The sequence below is a fragment of the Gouania willdenowi genome, chromosome 22 (genome assembly GCF_900634775.1).
Source record: "Gouania willdenowi chromosome 22, fGouWil2.1, whole genome shotgun sequence".
NCBI classification, from domain to species: Eukaryota; Metazoa; Chordata; class Actinopteri; order Blenniiformes; family Gobiesocidae; genus Gouania; species Gouania willdenowi.
Genome location: NC_041065.1, coordinates 10,523,095 through 10,544,861, shown reverse-complemented (window position 1 = coordinate 10,544,861; position 21,767 = coordinate 10,523,095). Strand labels below are relative to the sequence as shown.

General features: G+C 39.4%; 1 protein-coding gene across 2 annotated transcripts in view; it reads left to right on the top strand.

The window, feature by feature from the left end:
- Positions 1-243: 243 nt before the first annotated feature.
- Positions 244-21,767, top strand: part of plekhh1 (pleckstrin homology domain containing, family H (with MyTH4 domain) member 1) — an 84,028-nt gene continuing 62,504 nt past the window's right edge. For both annotated transcript variants that reach the window (XM_028438641.1, XM_028438640.1), the window contains exons 1-2: positions 244-476; positions 11,271-11,430. In XM_028438641.1, the coding sequence (XP_028294442.1) occupies positions 11,287-11,430 (144 nt within the window). In that variant the 5' untranslated portion in view covers positions 244-476; positions 11,271-11,286. The remainder of the gene's footprint in view (positions 477-11,270; positions 11,431-21,767) is intronic.

Here is a 21,767-nt window from a genome sequence, read left to right as displayed (position 1 = left end):
TCAGGTGATCATCTACATCTCCACCTTAAGTGTTTTCTGCTTTTCTTCAAATTTACCTTCGGGCTCTTTTAAAAACGTGTCTCTTTATAAAGTCCCTGTCAGATAAAACATGGCAAGATGTAAGAAAGTCCTTGTGTTTACATCCTTAAATAAAAAGCCAGGCCGTAGGGTTAGGGGGGAGGGGGGTGTGGGGGAGTTGACTCCTGGAGAAACCTGATCCTGCATTCGGCCCTTTAAAGGAAACTGGGATGAGTCTGTTCTGTTGAATGGAGCCGTGAGTGAGTTTCACTGAAGTCTGCGCTGCAGAGGAAGGACTGAGGGCAGCGGGACCGTCAGATTAGGACAAATGAATGAGCGCAGATAGTGAAAGTCGTGAGAAAGTGAAAAAAGGAGACTTTATAATGCACCGGGGAATGTGTCCATGAGCGGAGGGACTGCGGTGCACTAAGGAAAGCGGTAGACAACAAAGTCACAAGGTAAAGTAGCGGTGAGACACTCCATGCTAACTCCAAACTGTTTGTTTGGCTTCCGTTCACATCCTCCCGGTGTGTGTGTGTGTGTGTGTGTGTGAATCTGTGTGTGCGGACTTTTACGCACGGCTGCACGAGGATGTTCGGGGTCAAAGGACGTCGCTGTGTTTATAACCGCCTGCTTGGACTTTTTTTTTTTTTTTTTTTTGCTGAGCCTTGGCTTTCGCTTGTGTGCACACCTGTTACTTGAAGACTTTTTTTTTTTTTTTTTGGGTCCAAAACATTTGCGTAAATGTATCTTTTGCGCATGTGGACAAGTCCTGTGAGCAGCTGGAGCCATGATTTAACACACTCCCATACTGATAAATGGACATGACACAGAGTATAATCTGTCCTATAGTGTATGGTTAGGCATGTCTCCTACTATAAATCAGTTCTTCTTCTTTTGCTTAGAAACTGCTTTTCTTCTCTCCGTGCCCTGCAGTGCTGCACTTATCCAAAGGCAGAGCAGAGGAGTAGATCTAGAGGTAGATGTTTACACCATGATGCCAGGGCCTGTATTTAAGCCTCAGACTCATAATGAGTGTAGTCACTACTTTGCTGAGGTCTGTTATTAACCTGTTCTGGGAGAGGGAGCGAGATCTGCAGAAGGTTAGAGGAGCAGATGATGGGAACAGTAGGAGATGGTGAGGCTGGAGGGAGCAAGGTGTGGGAGGAGGAAGTGGAGAAGACAGCTGTGCAGCTCAATGGAGAGAGATAGGACAGATGTCTACAGAAGAGGTTTCGGGCCAATTTTGATGGAGAAACTAATTTTGGGCAAATCAGGAATACATTTGAAATTTCATACGAAGTGTCACACAAACCTGACTATAGTTCAGGTGTAGTGAAAAATAGTCCTATGCGTGAAAGCATGCGCGCTAATAGTAGAAGTAAATATTTACACGTTAACGTACAATATTATGCTACCTTAAATTTTCCTTCTATGATAAACCCTAATTCTAACCCGAACCCTAAAAATTAGAGGAAATATTATAACCTTTTTTCAACATGACAGACGCGCATGCGCAGTTTGCCAGGTGCGCATGCCCGTTGTCTACCGTTGGAAACGTTCATGGTCACTGCCGGACCTTTTCTACATGAGCGTAATGTGCCTGTGTTACAATGGCTGAGTGGGCCAAGGCGCTAGACTCAAGGATTTTTCCTTACGCTGATGGGGATTCAAATCCCACCTCTGACATATTTAATTTTTTTGCATTTTAACATATTTAAAACGGCAAATTCCACTTTTAAAAAAATATATATATATATGGAAAAAAAGAAACATTTTAGGGTATTTCCTGGGTTAGGGTTATGGTTAGGTTTAAAATAAAACTGACAGAACTATAGTGTATAGCTAGAAGGACACAGGTCCAGCAGTGACGGAATTGCCGGCATTCGGTTTGCTGCGTATACAAGTACCGGAACCATGGTCTAGTCCGAGTCAGGTGTCACGGTCTGAGTTCACATCATACTCAGATTGTATATGCGCACAGGCGCACTACTGAAAAATTATTTTTTGCTTTTGTTTATTTTTGTTTTCAAAGTGAATGGACACGTGTTTTATTTGTTTCTTGGATTATGTTAGGGTTAGGGTTATAATCTCAGTATGGGGGTAAACTCAGACCGTGACACCGGACCAATAGCAACAGCAAATATAATATCAAAATTAAAGTCACAATTTCGAAAATGAAGTCAAAATACAATGTCCTAATAAAAGTCGAAGGTCCGCAAATGAAGTCAAATCTACAGAAGCTGACGAGGGCCAAGTAACCATATAAACAACAGCAGATTGTGGCAGGCTGTCTACAAACCGCTGTGTATCGATGAAGGCTTTGAACTATACTTTAATAATAACAGAGATTCTTTCTTTATTAGATCATAAACATGGTGTTGTAATCTGTTTAAGGACTTTGAAGAGATATTACCAAAACCTTAATCTGTTCAGAAGGAAAAACAATCATCTGAGCATTCAGTCCGTCTGTGGCTATTGAGGAGCTACGGAAATGGATTAGGGCCAGTTTTGATGGAGACTGTTGTCGTTTATGGTGAATTGGCCCTAGTGGATTTGACTTGACAAACCGACTTTTATCACGACATTGTAGTTTGAGTTTATTTTTGAAACGTCAACTCTATTCTCAAATTTCAACTTTATTCTCAACATTTTCACTCTATTCTTGGTTTGCCCAAAATTATTTTCTCCATCAAAATTGGTCCTAATCCTCTTCCTTAGATATCATCCAGGACCGGGTAGTGTTTTCTTTATATTATATATATATATATATATATATATATATATATATTGTATTATATATATATATATATATATATTGTATAATATATATATTAACAACAATCAAAATAGACCATTTACTAGACTAATAGATGAAAGGATTAAGTGTGAAGCTAAATTGTAGTGGTGGGACGATATACAAAGTTGAGACAATATACGGTACTGGGCTCACGATTACGATACAAGACAATATTAGTGGAAAATTTAAAAAAGCCCCCAAAAATGCGGTTTAAAACCTAACCATGCTTTTATTTGAGTAACTCAATATAAAATAAACAATAAAATAAATATTTTTTTTCCAGTTTAAAGCACAAAAAGTGCCACACTGCAAATGGAATACAAAAAACAGAGGCTGACAATTTATGGCATTTTAGAATTAAAACTAAATCATGAATCAAACGAATATTCCTATCTGTGCATGAATTCTGCATAACGAAGTGTTTTTAAACATTAAACTAGAACAGTGTACACAGCCCCAATCTAAGATATAGACGTGTTATTTTTCTTCAGTATTAGCACGTCTACATTTCTCATCGCGATAAACACTCGTATTGTTGCACGATATATTGTCGATAAAGTATGTTCTAATAGTTGCTGTAGAATGCAACCAAATAACAACAAAATAGGTCAAAGGCATCCAATGGACTCTACATGAGTTTATCTTTGTCACTGACTTTTACACACACTCATCCGTCACACACACGCACACACACACTGACCCACATTCACACCCTTGCTATGTAATGCAGTATGTTATTCAAAGAGGTGTTTGGATGCCAACGTGTTGAAAAGCCAAGTTAGACCTCAGCAGGGACAATAGCAGCGAGGATTAGAAAAGTGTGTTGGAGGTGATATCACCGACCCACCCTAATCACTTCCATCAGCACAGCTGCACGCTCCACACTGTCTCGTCGTCTGCATTTGCTTTTGGGTCAATCTCCTCTCTGGTAAATGAGCAAAAAAAACAAGTTGGTTGTGTGTGTGTTTGGTTTGCATGTGCTCTCTCCTTATCCTCCAGGAGAACTCAACATTGATCATCATCAAACCATAGGGAAACATAACTCTGTCCAAAATATTTTATTATGGAGCCTGACATCCGTCAGCCGCTGGATAAAACCTCTCCCTGGATATTCATCCTGACCTATTGAGGAGTAATTCATCATGTTAGGGAATGGAAAGTCATTGGCAGTGGCAGTGGTAGAAAAGCGTCCTGCTGGGGTTGTTTCGCTGTGGCGTTTCCATTCAGTTTTGCTCCGATTGTGACCACATGAAGTTCCCTCACAGCACGTCAGTCATCTAACATCCATATAACACACATTTTTTTAGCGTAAATATCGTCAAATTTCCTTGTCAGTCACCTGAAATCCATCATTAACATGACGTGATCAGAAGGAATATGAAACGGCTGCTGCTGAGACTGTTAAAAATATAAGTAAAGAATGTGGAGGAGATGCTTTCAGTTTCAGAAATATAATTCATTGCAGTTTCTGACTTTGCAGTAGGGCTGGGCAATTTTGCTTAAAAAAAAAAAAAAAAAAAAAAAATCAGATTTTTTAAAGAAAAATTTGAGTTTCGATTTGATTTTTGATTAATTTTTTCAATGCATTTAAAAATGACTGCAGACATCAGATATATTGTCAAACTTTATTGCTGTGATTGTCCTCAAGAGTTAAAATGCATAGAACAATCCCAAAATAAAAGTAAATGAGTCTCTGTCATTCAACAATTTCAAGCTTTAACCCAGGTTTAAGCAAAAGTGCAACAGCAACTTCACAGTAGCTTCAATTTTCAGATTAAGAAATCAGATAACTACATATTCTATAACATATAACATTACAATTAAAAAATAATAAACTCTTAGCCTTGGCATCTCAGCATAGTGCGAATAAAAAATGAAACATGCCTGTGGCACATATATAGCCTACTCAAAGGGTAAACACTTGTAAAGAAAGAGGGTGCGGGCTCACATCGCGTTACAGTAACCCACATGGCGGAATGCAAAAAAGTCCAAAAAAATATAATGGGAAAAAAAAGAAAACGTTTATTTTTTTAAACTCAAATTTGCAAAATAAAATTTTTTTTTATCAACAAGTTCGATAAACTGAATAAATCGATTATTTATTTATTTATTTTTCTTGCCCAGCCCTACTTTGTAGTTGGTTGCATGTAAAATGTGACTTTAACCTGCTGGATTATCAGATAAAGACATAATACAGGTCTCATAGATCAATAAATCAAAGATCATTTGCTCAAAAAAAGATGTAAAAGGTTGAAATTGCTGCTCGAAAGTCTGTTTTGATCTCTACTGTAAGAGAGTATTTAAAGTGGAGATCAAAACAAACATTTGAGCGGCAATTTTGACCTTTTACGTCTTTTTTACAAACAATGGGTATAATTTGTGCATTTGGTCATGTAACATATTGAGGAATTCTATTCTAGCATAAACAACTTGTCATTTCCTGATGTACTTTGTTTTGCTTGACATTAATTGCGTTTTTTAAACTACTTTACTAACGCCTTAGTGTGGGTCGATCTCCATTGTTGGTAGCCCAAGTGTTATGATAGGTGTGTGTGAATTTGAATTCTAAGGCTGTTTTCGAAATTGCATACTAACGTATTACTCATACTAAGTATGAAGTCAAAATTTGTATGTTGTGAGTTTACATTAGATAGCATGGAGCGATTGAGTACACGAGAAACACCCGGATGTCTACTATATCTGGATATTTATGAAGTATGCACGGTGGGAACACACTAGTCACACTCAACCGCCCCATGATGCATTGCGAGCGGAATGTAAAATTGCTCTGGGACCAGCTTGAAGCTAAAAAATCAAACATCCCCCTTTCAAAACAAAGCATCTCTTCTTGTCTTCCATTAGTTTTTTAACGCTTTCATAAATAGGGCTCTTGTTTTGAAGTTAAACAGAAGTTTTGTCAGTAGCGCAATGATGGGTCTTCGAAATGTCACTTTCTCGCGTAAAATACTTTCAGAACTTTTAAAGGTGGCAAATCAACAGAGATATTTAACCTCAGTGTGCTTCAGGTTTTTGTCATTGTAGGTTCGAAATGCATCTTGGAAAACTTGGAAGTATGCTTCAGTGGGAACTGTCATCATCCTAACCATGCTTTAGTGGTTTGACTTTGTAGTGCGTAGTATGCCATTTCGAACACAGTCTTGGTTTGTGTTTTTCGCGACCCTATCCTCACTGTGTTCAGCACATATTGTCCCAGACGAACACCTTCCAGTAAAAAAGATACTTATTATCAGACGATCTCTAACAAACAGCTCACTGGAAAATTGGCTTCAGCAGAGTGTAACGCTGATGCAAAAGGAGAATGTGACTTCAGTTTAAAATGTGATTGGGTTATCACTCCCACGCACTTCATGTATATTATATTGCCTCATACTTGACACGAAAGTGCTGAGTTTTTCATCTCTTCCTGATGTGCTCAGGAGAAGTGATCTTAAAGGAGTACGCCTGCATCAACTCATGCAACCTTTGCTTCCTTTATACTTGCTGGCCTTAAAGGTCCTATGTCATGCTATTTTTCACTCATCTCCATGTGTTCTAAGAACCCCAAAAACATAGTATTTGAGGTTTATCTTCCCAAACTTGCCTGTTTTCAAGAGTTTTAGCCTCTGAAAAGTCACTTTCTGAGCAACTCTACACAAACAGGCAGATTTGCAGCATAGTTATACATATTCATGAGTGGGCGTGTCTATAGACGGGACACTGACTTCCTCCTCCCCGCACGGTGACGTAGCGCCAGAGGATGGCCCGCCCTCCTCCCACCCACTCCGTAGCTGAGCTCATGCTGCTTTATAAACACGAGACAGAGCATGGGGGCGGGGCGTTCACCGGTACATACATAGACTGTAGAAAATACATACATAGCACTGCGCGAAGTCTGTTAACATGTCAATCACGGCAGAGAGCTTCCTGGCGGCACGGTTTCTCCAGCTCAGTGCCATGTCAAATTTGTCATCAAAGTGGGAACGCATCATCAAATTGGAGCGAGGTGTTTGTGCTCGCCCTGCAGTAAGAAAGGAGCAAATCCCCCTCTAAACTAATGACTGAGGGAATTATTGAAAAAACGCTTTGGGCATGTGTATGAAGCCCAAATAGCACTTTTATGATGTTTAAAGCACAGAAAAGTTGATTTAGCGTAACATGGGCCCTTTAAACAACCCACAACAAGAGAATTAGCACTCCAACGCAGAGTGTTTTACCAGCAAATGGCTTGTTTACACCCATTTGTTTGGGATTTGGAGGAGGGGAGCAACAGTTTGACCCGCAAGGTTTTTTTTATTTTTCTTCAAACTGACTGATCCCTCCTCCTCCTCACCACAGGGATGTCCGGCTTTTCTTGTCCTTTATCCTCAGATTTGCCTCAGAGAGAGAAAGACGTTGGTTGGTGGACCTTGGGTTCTCAGGCTGGATAATGTGGTTGACTGGCCAAACCTCCACATGCTTGACTTCTGTAATTTGTTTGTTAGGCCTGTCTTTATGAGCATGCTAATTGTAGGGATCGCCATAGCTAAGTTACAGCTTGTGGACTTTGATCGTCTGCTGACAGCGTCTGGCTGCACACCGAGGCTGAAAAATAACCCTGAATAGACATCATAAACCAACTGTTTCGCTGTTTTCGTGTGAAAGTTTACTCAAACTCCGACTTCAGATTCTTTATCTGAATTTGAAGGGATCACACGGAACAGTCACGGCAACTTTCATCGCATGATAATTAGGCATCTCTGGAGTTCACACAGTGAGGCTTTAAAGTTTGTGAATGGGTGTCTTGCCAGAGAAAAATAGCCTCCAGCCAATCCTCCACAGGTAAAAATAACTTCAGCGCCCCAGTTTCCCACATTCAGCCCTGAGCCCATTCATTGTCACACATTCTTCCTTCTCTCTCTTTTCAGAGACAGGCTGACAGCCCCCCCACCCTCTAGCTGTGATGGGACCGTCATGCAAAAAGACACTATTGTGCCGTGCAGGATCCCCTTTCGCTCCTTCCTTGTAATTAAGAAGGGATTGCAGGAGGGATTGTGTTAGTGGGTAATTTGGCTAAAAAGCAAAGCGCTGACCTGCTTTGTGGCTGCCAGGCCTGAGAGTCGGCACGCATGAACCCGCTCTCCTGCTGACACAGAGCCTTCCCGCTGAGGTTTTGTTCAGTGTGTGTGGGCATGAGAGAGTTGAAGGAGAAAGAGGGAAATAGTAGCTGCTGTAACATCTCTAAGGTGTGTGTTTTGTTTTATATGAACAGACGGCTGAGATTCACGTGTTCTATCTGGGAAGCAACAAACTCTAGTCTATCACTTTTGTCATTGCACAGTCATCGTTAGTAATCACTTTACGCACATTTTTTCCTGTGAGTCATGGGAAGTGCGGTCAACACAGCACGTTTTCCACTTCTTTTTATAACATGTTGTGTTCAAACTGCAGGCAAACAGATACTGAGGTGCTCTTTAATGTCTATTTTATTTCATAAACAATCCTTTTGCTTTGAATGAAGTCCCTTTGGCCATCACTTTGTATAGCATCCTGCTTTAGTTCCATAATGATAATCTGTCTTCCTAACTGTATAGTATACTCTTGCTAATTTCTGTTTATGGCTTTTCTTTTACTGCAAAGTTCAGAACTATTCTCTCTTTGCTTTTGTTGTATTTCTAAGTGCTCTTGTTTCCTAGGAGTCTCTAAATCACCCATCAGAGGGAGTGGGTGTGAATGATATCGTCTGTCTCTATTTGTTGGCCCTGAGATATGCGCCATGAAAAAAACAGGAACAAGTTAGCATGAGACAAACGGAGTAAAAAGGACGAAAACCTTCATTTTCTAAGAAAATAGTGATTCGTCGGTTTTTTGTTAATGTGCTTGTTGAAGTTGTAAAGAAAGCACTCCATGCTTCAGATAACCGTGTCAGAGGTTTTAAAAAGGTAAACTTTGTCTTTGAAAACAGCTTGTTTTAGTACCGAGCGAGTCCCTTGTTTGGGGGTGTGGAATCTCACATCTCATCAACATATCGGCCAATAAACTACACACTGAAGTAAAACCCGTGGCTTCTTATGCATCTATTCTGATTATGAGTCCGACTAACGCTGCTTTATGAAGTGTGTGCAGCAGCAGCAGCAGCAGCGTAAGACATTTAAAGGGGAGGCATGCTGAAAAAATCACTTTATAATGGATTTGCTCCAGTGATATAGATCTATTTAGCCTCATCCAGAGGGCCAAAGTTGAAAAAGTTCTGTTTCCTCCCCTCCTTGTTATTCCACATTTTGCTAAAAGTTGGCTCCAAACAGGCGAGTTGGATTTTCCCTCGTACTTGACATCACCTACGGGAAACTCCTCCTACCATGGACATAATACATGCCTCCCTATAAGAATGTGAGCTCCTCCTTCTCAAACTATCAAACAGCTAAAACAAACACTGCGGTTTAATGTCGAATATATGTTATACTAGTTTATTGCCATATATGTAAACGCAAACTGCACTACTGGACGCCCAAACTGCACTACTTTTCCTGCTGCTTGTGTCTGCAATCTTTGCGATCGTGTCAGGAGTCACTGCTTGGAGCCACGGCCGCATTGTTTACACCCATCAGCTGTTAGCACTCTGTGCTAACAGCTGATGAACACCCGACATCCCTCTTGAATTGAGGTGTAATCCGGGGCACATCACTATCAAGGTGCAGTTTTGTAGTAAGGATATTAATATGTGTGTCCCTGTGGAGGAAGAGGATGTTCAGCTGCTGAGAGGATGATAAAACATTGTTTGTCTAACTCAAACTCACAATAGCCACTTAAATAGCCACGTGTTTACTACAATGTGCAGTTTTTTGGCTGAAAACAATAACAAGAGTGTGTGCATAGTTTAAGATAATCGCTAGTGATCAGCTGTTGAGTGTGGCTAGCATCTACAGACATGCATATTCATAAGTAGGCGTAAGTGGGAAAATAAACCTCAAATACTATGTTGTTGGGGTTCTTAGAACAAATGAAGATTGGTGAAAAATATCATACTAGACCTTTAACTGGAGCAACCTGTTTCAAACACTCACCAGAGCTGCTCAGTCTCTTTCTTGTCCTCCTCACCTCTTCTGACCACAGAAATAATAATTTTAAGACAACAATCCTTTGTTTTTCTTAGCGCTGTGTTGCATTGAGTGACAAACAACATATCAGCTAATCCGACATACATAGGCTATACGAGTGGAATTCAGTCAATCCATTTCTGAACACTCGCGCTGCGCTTCGATTTAACTCTATACGGAAGGTGAAGTCATTCACTGCGGCTGTGAATTGCATTAAACCCATTAAAACATACATTTCGAAACATTGTTGGGGGTTGGGTTAATGCAAATCCGCAGCCTTTGTTTATGCCCCCTCAGCTGGCTGCTTTAATGTGATTAAAACTTCAGAATCTTTCAAAACCGATGTTCAAATGGTTCAAAATTCTTCAAATATTATTTGATGTCTTTGTGCGTGACACAATTGAAAAGCTTAAAATCCACACTTTGAAAATTCATAGATCAGTGGTTCTCAAACTTTATTGGCTCAAGTACCCCCTTTCTCTTATTTCTGAATCCAAGAACCCCATTCGTCCGACTACAAAATTTGAAACTGTAGAGCATAATGATGGAGTAAATGAGTAATAAAACACATTTTAAAGAATCTCATTTTGTAAATAAGTGGAAAGAAACAGTATTTAGTGTAGTGGTTCTTGAACCCCATTTTGATACCAAGAATCTCTGGTGACCCCAAAGACATTTTTTTTCTATATTTGGTTTTAATCATGTTTGAGCTCGGATTTTTTTTTTTTTTTTTTTTATTGCATTTTAGTGTAACTAGATGTATATTTAACAAAGTGAATGTATAGAAATACAATTGTTTAAGATTGTGTTGTTTTATTAATAAGAAAAAAAAAAAATTATTAAAACATTTCAAAAATCTATTTACATTTTTCTGAAATTGCAGGCGACCCCACATGGGGTCCCAACCCCAAGGTTGAAAAACACTGATGAAGTCGCTGCTGAATAGATTTATTTGTATAGTTTTGATAATTTACGGTCATCTCACGCCTAAGATGGGACCAAGACTGACACTTTATTTGTTCATTATTTGTTCATTTCTCTCTCTCTCTCTCTCTCTCTCTCTCTCTCTCTCTCTCTCTCTCTCTCTCTCTCTCTCTCTCTCTCTCTATCTATCAAGTACCCCCTGTTGTGCCATTGCGTACCCCTAGGGGTACACATAACCACATTTGAGAAACACTACCGTAGATGACTCAAAACGCCCCCTGGCTGACTTGTTCCTGTTTTCTCATGGTGCATCACATATACTAGCTTGATTGAATGCTCCAAATCCAGATTTTTGTCCCTGGGCCAAGAGTCTCTGACTAATCTCAGGTTTGAACAACTAGCAGAGTAATTCCAACTTGACATTTAGAAAGGTTTTTTCTTCCTTCACATTGCAGCCACAGAGTCGTCACCATGGCGGACGTGTTCGAGAGCAGCGGAGCCGGAGCTGCTGGAGCGGCTGGTGTGGATTGGCAGAAGCGTTGCGTCTCTCTGGAGATGCAGCTGCTGAGGTTCCGGCTCCAGGCGGGGAAAATCCGTGAGCTGCTGGCAGAGAAGGTGAGAAAGTAGAAGGAGCATAATGGGAAGTGTGATAAGTAGCAGAGATGGCCTGCAGAGTTTGTGTCTGAAATCACTCTGTTGATCTCTCCATGTCAGACTCTCTATAGTCAGCGATGATGATTTTCAAGCTTCCTATTCATACGTTGTGCACCAACCCTGGGGCGTGCAGAGCAGACGCTGTCTTGCCAAAAGTATCTTCATCCTAATTCAAATTTTGTGCCTGGCAGAATTTGGACGATGAAATAAAAGGAGCAGTATGTTCTGATAGTAGAAACATCATGGTTTTCTAAATCAGGAAGGAAGAATAACATTTACTTGTGTGTAACAATCAATCCAAAATATAATATTTGCTGGTTAAAACCCTTCATTCAATGTCTTTTACATTTGTGGATGGGTTTTTACTTTATCTTGTGGAAAGTGTTGTGAACTTCATCATGGGACACCAAGCCATTTAAATCTAAAGTTGAGGTTTAATAAACTTTATGTTACTGAATTTTACTAGATTGTTGACGTGACAGATTGAAGCTCCCGTGGCATGAAGTGAAACTGCAGGCGTGTGACATAAAAATGTCAATATGAACTCCATGATTCTATAAATCAGAGATGGGACACTTTTATCTCAGCGAGGCAACACAAATGTGATTATCTGATCCTAGGGCCACATTATCAACATTCATGTTGACATTTAGGATAATGATCGAAAAAACAAAGGGATTGTTTTTTGTTTGCAGTCTTATTTGTGTGATTTTGTTGTTTTGTTTTTTTCATTTTGCTTATCTTTGTGTCATTTTGGGAATTGTTATTGTAATTTTTAGTTATTTAGTCTGTTTTTGTTATTATTTTAATTATTTTTCTGTCATTTTCTTAATATTTGTTGTCGATTTGAGCTTTTTTTGGAGTTATTTTCTGTAGGGGTGTCCAATATCAGCCAGAAAATGAATATTGGATTTTATTGGGCTGCATCTAAAACCTCCGATATAATACATATTGGTTTTTTGGATTTATTTTTTCAACATCTTCTATTTTATTTTTTAACTTCTTTTGTTCATTCATAGAATATTCTTATTCTAAAAGATCAATTATATGTAATCCATTATTTCATAATAAATGGGTCTGTTTTTTTAATAATTAAGCTTTTTCTAACATTCCACACTACAAAATAAGCAATAAAAATATGTATGATTTGTGCTGATGTTGTATCGGCTCGATATCGGTATCGGCCAAATACTCGAGGCTGCAGTATCGGTATAGTATTGGAAGTGAAAAAGTTGGATCGGGACATCCCTACTTTTCTGGATATTTTGTAATTTTGTTGGCGTTTTGTGTTTTTTTAAGTCATTTTGTGTATTTTTGTGCTTTTTTTTTTTGTCATTTTCTGCATATATAAGTTATTTTGTGCTTTTGAAGTCTTTTTGTGTTTTTTTAAGTCATTTTGTGTATTTTTGTGCTTTTTTTTTTTGTCATTTTCTGCATATATAAGTTGTTTTGTGCTTTTGAAGTCTTTTTGTGTTTTGTTTTTTTTTGTTGTTATTTTGTGTACATTTTTCTGCATTTGCATTTCTGCATGTTGTTTTTGGAGTTATTTTGTCTATTTTTTTTGTAATTTTGTTGGCGTTGTGTGTTTTTGAAGTCCTTTTGTGTGTTTTTGTTATTATTTCGTGTACTTTAGTTTACATTTTGTTGTTTTGTTGGAGTTATTTTGTGTATTATGTTGCACTTCATATTCCCTCCAACTTCATGAATTACAATTTCTTTTCTCGGGGGCCACACAAAACTAGGCCACTGGCCACATACTGGCCCAGTTTTGTGTGGCCCCCGCCAGTTCCCCTGTCTGCTGTAAACATTTGTGTATTTGTGCAAATGTAAACTCTGTTGTCTTTAAAATAAAACATGATATAAGATTAGGAATATTCTATTTAAACCCTCCAGATTGTAGTTGGGCCATCTTTTTCTTCTGGTCTGTTTTTCAATGCATAAAAAAAAGAAAGAAGATTAAAGCTTTTGGGTCACTCTGAAATACAGGTGGTGATGACTCGTTGTTTGTGTGTAGGAGTAAAGACAGATGGGATTACTTAGTTTATATGAAACACTTGGATGTGCTCATTGTGTGTCATCAGAGGTTTAGTACAGTTCCATCCAAAAGGAATACTCATCCTCTATTACAGAGCTTGTCCTCATTTCCTTCATGTGGGGGGAAATAGCCTCTTGCCACTAGCTGAATAATCGTAAAATCATGGCTGTCGTAAAGTCAGACTATAAAACACTAAAAAGTAATCACTTTTCTGAAGATGCGGAGAAGAAGAAGAAGAAGAAGAAGAAGAAGAAGAAGAAAAAGAAGTGTAGTAGTTTTGGCTGATTTCGAAGTGGCCGTCTTTTTATAGATCAGCCGAGGGTTACTTCCATTTGTTTGTCGCGCTGCTTCACTTTTTTGCATCGTCTCTAATGACGAGACAAGTGGAGCGCTCCATTCAGTGAGTCAGCAGGATGTTTACAGTCCAAACATAACCCGATGGCTGATGGGAGCAGGATGATTCCCTGCTGTGTCTGCTGTCAGGTCCTGTCAGACCTCCTGCTCGCCTGTGAGACCCAAGGAAGTGTGCACCTTTACACAAATACACAAACACACACACACACACACACACCAGAGTTATTAATGAGAGTAGTTCCATCCACCTCAGTAATCCCACAGGAAGTTATACGCCATTAAAATGCTTCTGCTGCTTCATCTTTATTTTGTTAATAATGCAATAATGACGACAGAAAATTAAAAAAAGAAATACTTTTGTTGCTGGAAACGTTAGACAGGTAATCAAATAGTTTCATATTAATTTAGGCACCCTAATTAACCTAAAATACATGTTTTTTGATTGTCGGAGGAAATTGGAAAACCTTCTTATTCATTTTTTTTTTTTAAATCAGATAAATGGTAAATGGACTTGATTTATATAGAGCTTTATCACCACACTGAAGCAGTCTCAAAGCGCTTTACATATCAGCTCATTCACCCAATCACTCTCACATTCACACACCAGTGGGACAGGACTGCCATGCAAGGCGCTAGTCGACCACTGGGAGCAACTTAGGGTTCAGTGTCTTGCCCAAGGACACTTCGACACATAATGGTACTGGGATTGAACCCCCAACCTCTCGATCAGAAGACGACCCTCTACCACCTGAGCCACGGTCGTACATACCATACGATCGACACATACCGTAGTGTAGACCTCATAGATCCACTGGGAGCAACTTAGGGTTCAGTGTCTTGCCCAAGGACACTTCGACACATAATGGTACTGGGATTGAACCCCCAACCTCTCGATCAGAAGACGACCCACTACCACCTGAGCCACGGTCGTACATACCGTACGATCGACACATACCGTAGTGTAGACCTCATAGATCCATAAATTGAAGATCCTTTGTTCCAAAAAGATATGGTAATATTTAAAATTGCCACTCAAAACTTTGTTTTGATCTCCACATAAAACACACTTATTGATGTTGCAGAAAACGTTTTGTGCATTGCATTGTGGGATGTTGAGTCCTGTAGATAGATGTATAGAAATGTTTTTCTTCTTCTTAATGTGATTTCTTGTGGTTCTTTGCCAGACAAGAAGGACAGTAGCTGGGTACCCATTAAAGATTTTTGCAAAATAAAAGCTGTTTCTAAATGTCGACGAAGTATAATTTCGTTTTGAATGTGTTTCCATTGAACGTTGTTTTGGGGGGAAGGAGCCTCATTGCTCCTGTGAAATCTCATCTCACGAGGCTTCGCTGCAGGAAGATGGATGCTCAGAACCTCCTTATAACACTCTGTCTTCCATTGTTGTTTCACACCTAATGTGGCAGTAATTAATTTTTTTTGTCCTGGTCTCCTCATATGTTTACAAATACCCCGCCATGTTTTTTCGGAGAGAAGTGGTCAGGTACCTCACGTCATGTGACCATGTACGTGTATTTGTGGAAAAAGCGTTTCCATAGCGCTTTTGCGACACATTTCAAAATTGAAATGTCTGAAATTCCTCCTCATGAAAGCAGAGAAACTTTTTAGTGATATTTGAGTGTTTTTTCATATTCTATGTTATATGTTTTATTTTTTAATATTTTTGGTTTTGCCCCTTAGAAGGCCCAAAGTCTCACCAAAATTTGCACGCACCTCAGGTCTGCTGATCAATTAGATATTTTGGCGCAATGAAAAAAAAACTAAAAGATGCCCGATTCAATACGAAATTCGCCACATGTATTCTTGACCCCAAGATGAGCAAAAAGTTACCCGATAACCCACGCCTCAAACCAAACAGGAAGTCAGCCATCTTGACTCAAAAGTCAAAAATGGCTAAACGCATTTGTGTGAACTCGTCTAAGGGGGTTCATCCGATTCGCTTCAAACTCTTCCAGAACACTTAAGACCCACTGAAGATTAAAAATCATCGAAATAATTTGCGTATCTCTAACGGTTTGATCGTGGCGCCGCCGCATAGTTACAATGCTAATTTCTGAAGCACGCCACAATTTCAAAAAACCCATAACTCTGACACACAAAGTTCAATCAGCCTCAAATTTCACACAAATGACATATGCCCATGCCTATTCACGACTGCCTTGAAACATTTCCCATCATGCCTTGCATTTTTGACTGGTGCCATTTATGGTCATGTTCACTGTTAGCAACTATGGCACGCATATAACTCTAATATACAAAGTTCAAGCCGCCTCATATTTGATACACATGATGGTTGCTGCAGGTCGCTGATGAAGAAAAAACATTCTGTGATCAGTGGGGGGGTCCTATAATGTCACTGGAAAACCCTTCGCCATCACATTCTAAATGCTGTATCTTGGCTATTTTTCAATGGATTTGCATCAAATTCACTACATTCAGTTATAAAAATCCACTTTCAAGCCTCCAACTTTGAAGCTCCTTTTCATCCTCTCTCTTCCTTGGTGCCATGTAGCACGCCATAATAGGAAAATGCATATAACTCTCAAATGCAAAGTTCAAACTGCTTCATATTTGATACACATGTTGACTGTCCACCCCTAAACAAGACTCAATGTCGAAATTACCTATCATGCTTTTTCAGAGGGCGCCGCTTTTAGTGGCGTCCAACGCTAACAGCTCTAGCGAAAAGTCGTGTTGACTTCAAAATAGTGTTGGATAAATCTTATAAGATGGGAGAAGGTCGCTGATGGAGAAAATACAGGCTTTGATCAGTGGGAGGGTCCTATAATGTCACTAGAAAAGCCTTCGCCAATCGCATTCTAAATGCTGTATCTTGGCTTTTTTTCAATGGATTCTCATCATTTCCTACCCCTATCTAAGCCCCACTCTATCCTAATGGATCCTGTTTTTCACCCTTCTAGCTACCTGCACTAACAGCTGCAGCTCACATATTCGACATATTCAACCAGTTGGTCCGAGCGCCTGAAAACTGCATCTCGCGAGGGTTTTCTTGCAGTGCAGTAAGTATCCATCACGCCAAGGAAGGAAAAATGATGAACCTAAGATTTGGGTCACAGGCAGCCAAGGTTCATTGATGCACATCTGGAGGGACGGTTAGCTGGTTTAGTACGGACTCAGCAGACCTGCTATCATAGTTCCCAGTGCTAAAGAATGTAAACGGTTCTGAGACAAATGTGTCCTAATACGAAGTGCAGCGTAGGTTGTTATTGCAGGGGTTAAATTTTGCTGAACATTTGACATCTATGTCTTTGTACAGGTTCACACTATTGTAGGTTTGGGTTTCTTAGATTCCTACACACAGACGCACAGAGCATAGCTTTAAGTGGAGGCCCGTGCTGCTGAGTGAATGTTTCATGGGGGGAGGAGGGTGCGGGGGGTTGCTGAGTGACTACCGTTTCGTCATATTATAGCTGTTTGGAAAGACTGCCTCACTCTATTCATCTCTTCTCTTGCCAAGTTAGGAGTGTTTTACACATTGACCCACTTTGGTGTGGAAAAACTTTGGGGGGGGAGGAGAAAGTTGACGTGGTTGCCTGTGACATGGCGTTTATCTCTAGGAGATCACTGGGAGTCAGAAAGAAGAGAGATGACCTACTGGCCTTTGGAGAAGTGTCACAAAGTTTGAGCTTCAGTAGTTCACAAGTTTACGATCACACATGCACACACACCTAGACGCCTACACCTGGCCTTTGCCACAATGTAGGAAAACTTATTCTTATTCCCAGATTATTCTAACAAAGATGTTATTCCCAGGTTTTGGTTGGTTTCACCTCGCTAATCAAATCTGGGACTAATTAGATTACTCCTAACACAGAGCGGCTGTGTGGAGTGAGGAGAAAAACACTGGTTTGAGTCAGACCAGTCGTATCATTGAGACAGGAAGCAGGATGAGAGGTCACCAGGTTCACTCTAAACATTTACTTTCAGTTAAAGAAGTTAAGCAGTTTGTTTTTACGTAGAGCTCAAAGAGTAAAAGCCTTTGTAAACCTTGTTTTTGCTGAGTATAGTGGTGTTTTGACTTTTTGATGAATCTGCAAATGTATTTAAAATGTGTTTAGGTGATGTAATTTGTACCGGGGTGTAATTGAGGGATAATAGTTGCTTATATGAGGCAACCAGCCGACTCATGGCACAGGGCGGCATACACCACATTAATGGGCTCATGTGTATTTCTGCCAGATACAGCTAATTATACAACCACACCAAATAGGTTGAATTCGTGTGTGTAATCAGAATCAGAAATACTTTATTTATCCTCGGGGCTGATTACTTGCAGTACAGAGGCTCAAGAAATATTACAAATAAAATGAATAAACACGAATCAAAGAAAGGAAAAGGAAAAGAAAAAATTACATAATTAACTAAAAGACTGTTAATTAAATAAAGATTTAATACAATTGCACACATTACAGTAGAAAAAGACAAGATATAAGAATAATAATACAAATATAATACAGATATGTACAATAATCAAAGCAGTTTCTAAAAGTTCAAGTATATTCACATATTAATGTATTCTAAAAGCACAATGAAAAGAAGCAGAGTTAAGTTCAATTACATTTTTCAATTACAATTATGTCTTCAATTATTCATGTTCATGTACAACTCAATTATGATTACGGTGACTGGCATTTTTCCCAATTACATTGATATTTTTCCCCTGAAAGTCAATTACAATTACGTTCTCAATTACTAAATTTCCAGTTCCCCAGTTTTACATTTAATTAATTTGTAATTGACAGTTTTTATAAAATGTTAACTTTCAATTATGATTACAATTATGATAATGTCATAATTGTAATTATCTATCAATTATGAAGAGAAGGCACTAATCTTTAATAACTCTACTGAGACGATCAAATGAGCTGATGGAGAACATGAGGTGTACCATTTAACAATGTATTATTGATCTCCTGCAGTAGTTTTGCTAATGATAACTGCAAATGCAAATGTTTTTTTGTTTTATTTTGGTGTACGGTCAAACTTTATTCTTTTACAGAATCAGAAACGTTTTTGTTGCCATGAATGTTTTCACGTACAGGGAATTTGCTTTGGTCACATACATAAAATACTATGAGTTTAAACTTTATATACCCTGTCCAGTTTGTGTCTGATGCTCATATGTTTGGTAATGCTTCCAGCAGTGGACAGTGATGGAATGGGCATAATGGGCACCTAGACTGGCCTCAAACAAGCCTCAAAATAAACATCCACCATTATTTTTGCCGCAATTTCCAGTCCATAAAAACACCAGAAATGTGTTGGGAAGGCACTTTGGTAGAGTTTTTTGGGAGCAAACACAGGAAATCACAGTAAAAATGAAGTAAAAACTCTTCTATTTATCCCACAATGCAATGCTTTTGTGACATGGTCAATAAGGGAGTGTTTACAGTTAAGATAAAAACAGACTTTTGTGGGGTATGTTAAGAAGCGAAATTACCTATTATCGCGCTAATTTCCAGGATTTAATCAGTGTGTGCTGGACAATTAAGCTGGCTAACGTCTTATGGAGCTAAATCACCATGGTAACTTAAGCTGAACGGCAAGCCTGGTGGTCGAGAGCAGGTTTTGCTCTGGCTCGGATTTGAGCGAGTGCTCAAGTTCCGCATCCTGACCAATCAGATCTCTTAGAAAGCGAGCTGTCCAATAAAAGGTGATGTATGAACACGTGCGCGGATGGGTGAAGTCATAAATGAATTAAACAATATGTGACCTCAGGGCTCGAGACTGCGACCAAAATTGGTCGCATATGCGAGTATTTTTTCAGTGTGAGAGTGAAAATTTTATCTGGTCGCATCCGTGCGATTACGTATAGAGTGACGTTATTTTATAGGAGCGGCTGAGCACTTCGTCACGTCCCACTGAGTACACTTCTCTTTCTCTCTCTCTCTCCACACTGCGGATTACCGTAAAACCATCTTTAAACATGCACTGCAAATTGGCTGGCTGCTAAGTTGAGGAGGCTGGCTTGACCACAGTGCTGCGGGTGAGGAGACGGTGCACGCTCACACATCTTGGCTGTGGGTAATGCAACGATGAATGCACCGAGTATAAACGCCAATGTGCTCCTTTGGAGTGCGCGCGGTCCGCTATGAACGGAACCAGACATAACCAACCCTTCACTGAGTGCACGCTCACATTGAGAGCAGCAGTAAAATGGAAAAATGTGCCGAGCTCAGCGATGGAGCGTACACGCTCATCAGAATCAGCATTTATTTTATTTTAAACTATTTTTAAGTTAACGTGATCAATATGAATTAAATCTAACATTATTCTATATAATTTTAACTGTATATAATTTAATACACTGTATTGTCTTCATTGAGAAGGTATTTTTTTGGCTCCAGGACGACTTTAATCCAGGTGAGATGAGGTTAAATTGTTCCTTGTAAAGTAAAGGTTGCAGACCCCTGACAAGGGAAAGAGGGATGGAAGACCCCACCATAAGAGCTGGACCCTCTGAATTAAATTCCATGGGGTGAAGCAATGCAGATGCTAAGCTGGTTATGCTACTGTTAAGTTAATTTGAGTACAGCATTTCTGCAAAATACAATTTTAGCAAATAAATCTCGATCCATTGTCAATCTTTACGTCATACAAAACTACGGTATGCCAGTTAAGTCAACTATTCATTAGCATGAATGGCTATGCTGTACACCCCCCCCCCCACCCCGCTCAAAAAAAAAGAAAAAAAGGTGCGACCAAATTCTGTGCTGGTGCGACCAACTGGGAAAGTTAGTAGCACCAGTGCCACCACTGGAAAAGTTAGTGTAGAGCCCTGGACCTCACTCGTCCGCGCATACGGCATCAGCTGACACTGCGAATGCGTAAAAGTGTCACATTATTTATGATATTAATCCATTGGATGGGATATCCCATGATCCAATGGATTAATGTGATGAATAATATAATGCAGCTTCCTGCCTGGGTTCTTTCATTTCTGCTTTTTCTTTAACAACAGTGTTGTTTTGGTCTGAATTATGGATTTGAATTATTCCTAATTTTAAACTTAAGCAACACCTAACCTGGTCAGGACCAGGTTATGAAGTGGATCATATCTGAGCGAGTATAAAAGCTCCGCCTACTGGTGCGCAGCACAACTGTTGCTCTTTCTGTCATCATGGATTTAAATTCCTGATATTCATTTAAGATCATAAGCTGTTCCTCCTGTAAACATGGTCGCTCTGCCAGGTTCTCCATTGATTGGTCAGACGCTGCAATCTCCACCCCTTTTATGTTAATGTGCATGTACCAAGGCTGAAAACACTTCGCCTAAATTAGCGTGTTGTGATCGACTGTCGTAGGACAGCTTCTCTCTGACAGGTAATGTTTGGTTAGTTGAAGCCCGCTAACAGAGAATAATCCAGGATATAATTATCTAGATTCGTAGCTTCGCCCCTTGAGCGATAATTTAAACTTTTTACACCTTTTCTCGAGCCAAATATCTTTCATTTATTGATCTATGAGGCCTACACCATATCTTTATCTGTTAAACAATATATATTGTCCAACAGCTTTAAAGTATTCATTAATATTTGAAATATTAGTCATGGTCAAATTGTGTAGCTGATCACTGTATCTAACCATTAATCCTACCTTGTCATGTTTTATACCTGCTCCAGATCACAGTCACCTCAAGTTGCACCAAGTGTGTACTCAAAACCAATCACATGTCTATAACACTTATTGTCTTATTGATTCATACAATCAGCTTTTTCTTGTTTTACACATGGATGCACAAGGTAAATATACACCATTCAGTTGGAATAGTAAAGGTTGTTGTTTATTTACTTCTTTAAGGATTCAACGGCTTTAATGTCAATTCACCCGCATGTGCCTGACATACGGAGAAATAGACAACACAGTTCTC